Source organism: Podarcis gaigeae (assembly GCF_964106915.1).
Source record: "Podarcis gaigeae genome assembly, chromosome: 5".
NCBI classification, from domain to species: Eukaryota; Metazoa; Chordata; class Lepidosauria; order Squamata; family Lacertidae; genus Podarcis; species Podarcis gaigeae.
The window spans coordinates 87,171,131-87,179,866 of NC_139681.1; the positions used below are offsets into that span (position 1 = coordinate 87,171,131).

Here is an 8,736-nt window from a genome sequence, read left to right on the forward strand (position 1 = left end):
TGGGGCTAAAAGCACAGCATTGCCCTACGTATGAAAAACACACAGTTGTTGTCAAGCTGAAACCGTGTACAAGTCCATTATATCGGATTCTTCTGACTGTACTCAGGATTCGACTCCTAAATGTACAAAAGAGCTGTCTTTGAATAGGCTTTTTCCTGGCAGAGCTAAATACAGTGGTACCTTGGTTCTCCAACTGAATCTGTTCAGGGAGTCCATTTGACTCCCGAAACTGTTCGAAAACCAAGGCACGGCTTCCGATTGGCTGCAGGAGCTTCCTGCACTCAATCGGAAGCCGCGTCAGATGTTCGGCTTCCAAAAAACATTTGCAAACCCAAACATTCACTTCCGGGTTTACGGCGTTTGGGAGCTCATTTGTTTGGGAGCCAAGCTGTTTGACTACCAAGGTACCACTATATCTTTTGTTGTTGTTGTTGTTTAGTCGTTTAGTCGTGTCCGACTCTTCGTGACCCCATGGACCAGAGAACGCCAGGCACCTCTGTCCTCCACTGCCTCCCGCAGTTTGGTCAAACTCATGCTGGTAACCTCGAAAACACTATATCTTTTAAGACCTCTTAAAAACATGGAACATTTCATGGTTGAAAGTGTGCTGCTGTTGAAAAAGGAAGTGGTGTGTATTTTAGCTGCTGTAATAAACTCTGAATGTTGAGGGATCCCCATCACTAGGTAAGACTGGACTTAGGAATTGTTGCCACCTTGTCAGTCGAAGTCACAAACTTTTCCTTTTCCAGACTAAAGGGACTTCACTTTTTCATAGCGATGTGTACACTGACTTCCATACCCCACATGGTGGCAGTAAAGCCTTTAATTTTGCTCTTTGTTTTTCCTACCTGCTGGCTAAGCAGTAGAGTTCTGAAGGTTTGCAACTCCTATCTGGAAAGTTTTGTCTTTGGTAGTGAGAATCTGAGGACGGTGTCTGAGAATTTGAAGTCTGCTGTTGATTTTTGAAACGTGAATCTTTTACTCTCACGGTGGCTTCGCCTTCGAGTAAGTTCTCAAGCCTTCATTCCTTTGCAGGAAGATCTCATTTATGCTACTGATCCGGATTCCATTGAAGTAAGCACGAAGGATGTTGACAGCACACTGAGCAGGGCATCCCGGGCCATTAAAAAAACATCCAAAAAGGTACGAGGTTTAACTAATAAAGAAATGCTATTCTGAAGCTATCTCCTCGCACCAAGCTTTTTCATTTGGGGGCAAAACCCATTCAGTTCCCTTCCTGGTGACAAGTTTTATTGCACTGGAATATTTGAGCCTAAATGCTCCGTGCATCAGGAGAGAATGAATGTAAACCACTGACAGATGTTTCCAGAGGTATATTGTGCAGTAGCCCTCAATTGTGTAAGGAGCTTTTAGCTGATGTATGTTGTCTTCTCTCAATCTTTTACGTGTTACTATTCCAGCACAGAGTTTGAGAGTTTGGCACCAATAAAAAGATCATAACTTTTTCATGTTGAAACAAATTGCGACAAATCTGAGGGGGGTAGGGCCTTGTTAGTTTTGGGTTTTTGTTTTTGACAGTGAAAACAGGGGCCTTTTATGTCACTTCCACTATTTGGCATTTGATTCCACTATTTACAGTTCCCCCACCTTTCTATATCCAGAATGTCTGTTTCTTGATGTATGATTCCTGCCCCCTCATTCCTCTCAATATAGATGTTGTTTCTGCATCTGAGGAAGTGAGCTCTAGTCCGCAGAAGCTTACACCATAATAATTGTGTTAGTGTTTTAAGTGCATTAAGAATCTTGGTTGGTTTGTGTTGGGGGGGGGGAGTAATATAATGTTGTTTGGCTAGCAAATCTATAGGGATATGAAGTGTGAGGCTGGAATAAGCATGAATGAGAACAATATGGTTGGATGACTTTACAAGATGGTTGGATGGCTTTAAAGGAACATTAGGCAAATTCATGGAGGGTAAGGCTGCATTATTAGCCTCCATGGCTATATTGCCAGAGGCAGTATGTCTCTGAGTACCAGTTGCCAGGAATCACAAATGGGGTGAGTGCTGTGCAGATGTGTTGGACACATCTGGCTGGCCACTGTGAGGAGAGGATGCTAGACTAGATGGGAATCTGGCCTGATCCACCAGGGATGTTATGTTTGTATCGAATATATCAAATACATTTAATCCTTGCTGCTTTGGCTAGTGGTAAGCAAAATGCAACAAAATGTATCAGCGTAGAACAGCAGAAGAAGCCTTACTGAAAAATGTGGAATCGATTTTCCCGTATAAGGGTAACCCTGTAGTCTTTTCTACAGTTTACTTAACGTGGTTCTTAAAACTCTGCAGGTCACACGAGCATTCTCCTTCTCCAAGACACCAAAGAGAGCGCTCCGGAGAGCATTGATGGCGCACAGCAGCGTCGAAGGAAGGACTTTCTTCCCAGCTAGTGAGAATTACTTAGGAGGACGCGTTGCCAGTACTTCATCGCTAGCTGTAAGTGACTTTTCCCAGAGAAGTCTTGAATAATATAAAAGCCCCGAGTGGGGAGGCTGGCTCCTGCACTGTTCTTATTTCAATAATGAAGCTTATTGTAATCATGTCTGTTAATCTCTCTCCGGAAGTCATAACACCTGTGTGGTCAATGTAATTAAAAGATCTCAATTGTAGTAGAGAAATCCACTCTAAATGTCAGGCAGAAGTGAGCATGCCTGGAGGAGATAGTGAGGAATGTATCTTACAGAAGAAAATCTGCTCTCTTGTGACCAATTAAAGACATTTGAGAAAACAAAACGTTTCAGAAACTGAGCTACGAAGGTGCTCAGAGGTTCTGCAGCCATGAAAGAAAGAAGAATCTGAGTGCAGGAAATTCCTTTTTGGTAGATAAAAGTTGGGTTGTGGGCTAGGGTGCATGGGAAGCTGCCTTATGCTGAGTCAGGCGATTGAGCCCATCTAGCTCAGTATAGCCTACACTGACTGGCAGCAGCTCTTCAGGGTTTCAAATGTGGTCTGTCCCAGCCCTATCTGGAGATGCCAGGGTCTGAACATAGAACCTTCTGCACCCTGAGCAGATTCTCGAACACTGAGCTATGGCCTTCCCTTTGGGGAATTTGGATCTTATTAAATGTCTTGTAAGGGATGCGGGTGGCGCTGTGGGTTAAACCACAGAGCCTAGGACTTGCGGATCAGAAGGTTGGCGGTTCGAATCCCTGCGATGGGGTGAGCTCCCGTTGCTCGGTCCCTGCTCTTGCCAACCTAGCAGTTCGAAAGCACGTCAAAGTGCAAGTAGATAAATAGGTACTGCTCCGGTGGGAAGGTAAACAGCATTTCTGTGCGCTGCTCTGGTTCGCCAGAAGCGGCTTAGTCATGCTGGCCACATGACCCGGAAGCTGTATGCCGACTCCCTCGGCCAATAAAGCAAGATGAGCGCAGCAACCCCAGAGTCGGCCACGACTGGACCTAATGGTCAGGGGTCCCTTTACCTTTAAATGTCTTGTGGTTATGCGTTCTGGCAAAAAAGGGCTTCCCAGAAAAGAAGAAAGAAAGAAAAAAAGAAAAGTGACAAGGAGTAGTTAAAAATATTACAGCGATAAAGATTAATCAAAAGCATGGGATGGAATGACACTCTTGAATCATATAGATAAATGTACATTTGGACTGTTGGTCCCTTTGGAGGAGCTGCGTTCAGTGTTTTGTGATGGCGTCTAGCAGTGCTAGGTGAATGAAGCCAATGAAGGTTGGCTGGCCTTGTCTCCACAGCAGGGCTGCTTGCTCCTCTGATGAACTGTTCCGCTAACCACAACAAGCACGGCCAAGTTTTCCTTTTCTACATCAGGCCGTAAGGGAAATAACCTTAAGAGGGTGTCCTTGCAACGTAACAGCACTTGAAATGGGAATGCTCAATATCTTTTGAAAACACAATTTGGTGCTGCCATCCTGCCAGGCAGTGTCTGCCATTCTAAACTGGATAGATAGACCTCATTCCCAGAACATACATAGTTCTGCAGCTGTTGTGAGCGGGGAATTTCTTTTCTCTGCTCCATTGCATCAAAACCCATAAAATGTCACAGTTCTCTACTTAGTTTACCTGATCCCAACCCACTTTTACTGATATTATGATGTTGGTACTCTGGGTGAGCCTCTTGGAGCAGAGGGTGCTGCAAGCCTTTGAATAGAATTTTTGCAGACTCTACTCCAAAAGATTTTTTTTGCCCAGTGGAGGAAAGGGTGTGGATGTTAGCTCTGTAGATGTTAAGAAAAGGGGGCTATTGTTAGATGAGTAACTAGTTCTTTCCTAAAGGTGCAGGCAATTTGTTGGGCTGAACCTGTCTCTGAACTGGGAGATAAGGCTCAATACAGCCATGATGGATATGCTGGGTGGTTTTGAACATGTTCCTGTGTCATCCCTGAAATGGCAATGTTGACCAAATCATTTAATGACTCCTGTCGCAGGGGTAGCATAGAGACCGATTAAGACTGACCTTTAAGCCCAGTAATCTCCAGTTCAGTCCTTGTCTCTGCAATGTCCTCACCCAATGACCTTTGCCAAACTGGTCAATTTTATTGGCTTTAGGTCCACTCATAGACACTTCACTTGTAATATTGGCATTTATTGTTGCAATGATGACTGTAATGAAGTATGCAACTTACTCCACGTACTGCTAAGTATTTTCATGGAAGATGAATGAGCAAACATGGAGATAGCCACTGAAGATGAAATCTAGGCCATATCGTGCCATTAAAAAAAAACCGACTCTTGCAATTTAAGCACAGTGAGCGCTTTATAATTTGGATGTACTTTGATATATAAACTAGGTTTGAAGGCTTAAACTAGGTGGTGTCATACACCTGCGGATCTCTTCTTAGAGCCAGAATTGCTTTAGTGCCCCCGCCTTCTCCCACTCTACAACACAACAGGCATTTCCCAGCAGTAGAATGTCCTTGGGTTGAAAGAGACTTTTGTTTTGGAAGGTATAAATTACTGAAATACAGAACAGAGGGATTAGTCATACAGGTGGAGCATCGTAATCTCTGAAAGGTAAATCTAGTTCAAGCACATCTTGGACTGAAGTGCTCAAAGGAAGCAGTTAGTACGTTGTCCTTGGCTTGTCAGCCTAGCCAGGCTCTTCCTTAATCTAAAATAAAATGGTACGTGGAGAAGCACAATGGGAGATCGTGATAGATCTGGACTGAATGCGATGTGTGGATTAACTCTCCGTTCCCCTCTTCCCACAATGTTTTTAGATTACTCGCTGCGCTTCTACGTACAGTTTATGTGAACCAGTTAAGCACATTGTTAGTGTGCAGCGTTCCAACTCCGTTGATGGGAACTCCCCGAGCTCTAGGCCTCGGCCTCTGATAGCTGCTTCCCATGGTGTAGAAGGGAGAGTTGCTTCCAGCTCTGACAGCCTAAACACCTGTTCCCTGCCCAGTCCTTGCCCAGTCATCAGCACCACCAGAGAGGAAGCGACTGATGACCAGAGGGCTGCCTAAAGTGAGCTCTGCTACCTCCTTGTAGGGCACTTCTCGGAGGCAAAGAGACTGGCCTTAAATAAGGCCTACAGTCTAATATTTTCCAGGTGCTGGGCCTCTCTTAAGCACTCTTTCACTTCTGTCCCAAAATGCTTGAATTCCTTCATTCAAATTAATGGTGTTTGCATGGTCACCACTGGTACTGATCTTGCTCTGGGTTTCTTTCCATGTTTTCTGGCATTTTAAGGTACATATGCTTTTTTGTAAAACAAAACTATGTGGCTATTTACTTGAGAAAAAGGTAGCTTTGACATTTGGAAGTTCTGTCCATTCCTTCAATCTCTTGCAATCGGTATGTAGCAGAATTACTCAGATAACCGGACATCCTAAAAGAAGTCATTTGGCTAAAGTGACCTGCAGGGCACTATTTTTTGGGGGGGGGGGTGTTAGGAGCTCCTATAAAATTTATTCTTGCACCAAATACCCTTTGCCTGCTGCAAGCTGTCAATATTTTTAAATGGCCTTGAAGCTTGCCCTATACAAAAACAAAACCTTTGAGTTGTATAGCGATTGTGGATAATTGTGATATATATATATATATCACAATTGTGATATATATTTATATATATATATATAATGTATAGCGATCTTATAATAGTCCGAGAGGGTTTTTCTATCTTTCTTGTCCTTCTTTTAGACGCCACTTTGAAGGCACGAAAATGCAGCGAGGGCAGAACTGCTCTTGCATACGTTTAAGTAGAAAGCAATGCCTCATCTTTATTTCTCTTGAGGCTTGGCTACATTAGAAAACCTTACATGTCGAAAGGCTGAGTTGGAGAAGCTGCTGCTTAATAGAAATGCAACACACACACACACACAACCTCTCAATAGTGTTTCTGAAGACATATGTCCACCTAACCTGCTGACACTTTGAAAACCTGGATTTTAAAGCGGGGAAGATCTCTCCTTCCTTGTGATCCCCTTGAATCCCCCCTCCTTTTGCAGGCACACATTAGAAGTATTTCTTCCACGGGAGATGTATACACTTAATATTTCTTCTTTTCTTTGAACAGGGAACCCACTCTCCATCCTTGATCAACCTGCCATCAGTGTTTGAAAAGAGGAGTCATACTTTAAGTCGGTCAACTACTCACTTAATATGACATGGACAGGAAATGGAGTTGCAACTTACAATTTTGACTGACGGAAAGTGGTCTAGCTTTTTGAAGTGACCATTTACTGACATGAACGGCGGTACTTAGTTAGCACTTAGTGGGAATTAGTAAGCGTTTTAGATAACACTAAATTAATCACCAAGAGTTGTCTGATGTGCCTACTAAACAACTGAAGAACTCAACCTTGGCTTTGGAGAGAACATATTCCTTTGCACAAATCATCCTATTGGCATAATGGAAATATTCTGCTTAGTGTAAACATTGCGCAGTGACTTTATGAATAAACCAGTGTTGGACCTGCCTGCGGATATTTAGACGTTGCTCACTGATGCCCGCACTGGCTGAGGATGGCGGATTTTGCTTTTAAAATAGTGTTTGTACGTTTAGAGGCTGACGGTTCGAATTAACCATTGCATAGACCAATATCCAAAGTGAAATACTTGCTTACTGTTTAAAGTATAAATCTGTTTTTTTAAAGCCTAAATTATACTTCAAGCATGATGAAAGTGCATCGGTGGCAGTGGTTTAGTGGAAATATGCAAATGGTTGGCCCACATGTCTGTTGGTCTGATGCTCTTTAGCTGCTAGGTTTTACTGTTGCCCAACAAAATGCAAAATCACCTGAAGTGGAAGCCCCTAGAAAAATCACTGTACTAAATTGTATTTATAATTTTTGAATGGGGACCATTTTTTTAATATAAAAAAGCTATATCTAAAACTCAAGTGTAACACTTCAATTTCTTAATATACTTAGTTTTTGTGCACAGATTTCGTATGGAGATGAAAATGTAGATCTGATTGCAATATCTACAGCTGCTATTCTTTTATTATTCAAAGGCTTTCATATAAAAATGTTCACCTTGTTTTCTTTAGGGTTTTTTTATACAGTATTTTCTCACATCTTAAACTTTTTAAATATCAAGTTTTCAAACTATACTTCTAAACTCTCTCTGAAAATTAAGTTTCTGCATACAATAAACTTGGTTTGTTGCTGTCCATATATGGGGGTTGGAGTGGGTGGGATTTCTAATATCCCATTTTCTCTTAACCACTGACTGCTACTAATAAGTGTAACCTGTGCCACTTTTTTTTTTACTACTTGTATCTTTTAAAACTCTATACTGGCAGAAACTTGTGTAAATAAATAGAGTGGTTTGTGTCGCTTATCTTTAATTTTTCATGTTTACCTCTGCAGATCCTAGCCTCCCAAGTTCATTGAATATTTTTTGCAATATCCTAGCAACGCAAACAATGTGCATCCTATTCAGCTGCTTTTGAGCATTTCTTAGAGTGGAAAATTCACCAAGGACATGTCTATTACTACTTACTTTGAACAATGAAATCCTCTCCCTGTTGAATTGCTTCTTAAACTTCATTCCTTCTTCAAAGAGAGAAGAATGAGGGTCTGGAGACAACAGCGCTGTAGAGATGACAATACACAATCTACTGGGTGGGGATGGAAAAGCTTTTGTGGCATTATGGGTGCTTGCCCAGTAATTGTGAGTGCCAAAGCTTTTCTATGTCACAATTCTAAAATGCCCAAATGTGAAGGGGTAGGGCCTTCAAAGTGCACAGAAACAAAGTCCATGAGACCTTGTGATTGCCATCACCCAGCCCACTTGGACAGTGTGCTGTTTGAGGAACAGCAGTTCCTGGTTAGTAGAATGTACCCCTGTACTAGCCAACCATACTATCCTTTAAGTACTTGCTACCACCAGACATCCTGCCAACCTAGCAGTTCGAAAGCACGTCAAAGTGCAAGTAGATAAATAGGTACCGCTCCGACGGGAAGGTAAACAGTGTTTCCATGCACTGCTCTGGTTCGCCAGAAGCGGCTTAGTCATGCTGGCCACATGACCTGGAAGCTGTACTCAGCTCCCTCGGCTAATAAAGCGAGATGAGCGCCACAACCCCAGAGTTGGCCATGACTGGACCTAATGGTCAGGGGTCCCTTTACCTTTACTTACCACCAGACAAGGGGTTAATTATTTCCCATTATCAGTCAGCCTCCCAATTTCCCCTGGGGTCTCTCTGAAGCCTCATAATGTAGCATAGGGCAGTAATAATAATAATAATAATAATAATAATAAATTATTTTATATCCCACCCATTTGGCTGGGTTTCCCCAG

General features: G+C 42.6%; 1 protein-coding gene across 9 annotated transcripts in view; it reads left to right on the top strand.

Moving 5' to 3' along the window:
- The window catches only part of ECT2 (epithelial cell transforming 2), a 43,789-nt gene extending 36,016 nt beyond the window's left edge, over positions 1 to 7,773 (top strand). For 8 of the 9 annotated variants that reach the window (XM_083739283.1, XM_083739281.1, XM_083739287.1 and 5 more), the window contains 3 exons: positions 1,036 to 1,143; positions 2,310 to 2,456; positions 6,506 to 7,773. In XM_083739283.1, the coding sequence (XP_083595409.1) occupies positions 1,036 to 1,143; positions 2,310 to 2,456; positions 6,506 to 6,595 (345 nt within the window). In that variant the 3' untranslated portion in view covers positions 6,596 to 7,773. Of the gene's footprint in view, positions 1 to 1,035; positions 1,144 to 2,309; positions 2,457 to 5,204; positions 5,934 to 6,505 lie in introns of those variants that run through there. The other variant, XM_083739289.1, reaches the window with a different exon arrangement.
- The last annotated feature ends 963 nt before the right edge of the window (positions 7,774 to 8,736 follow it).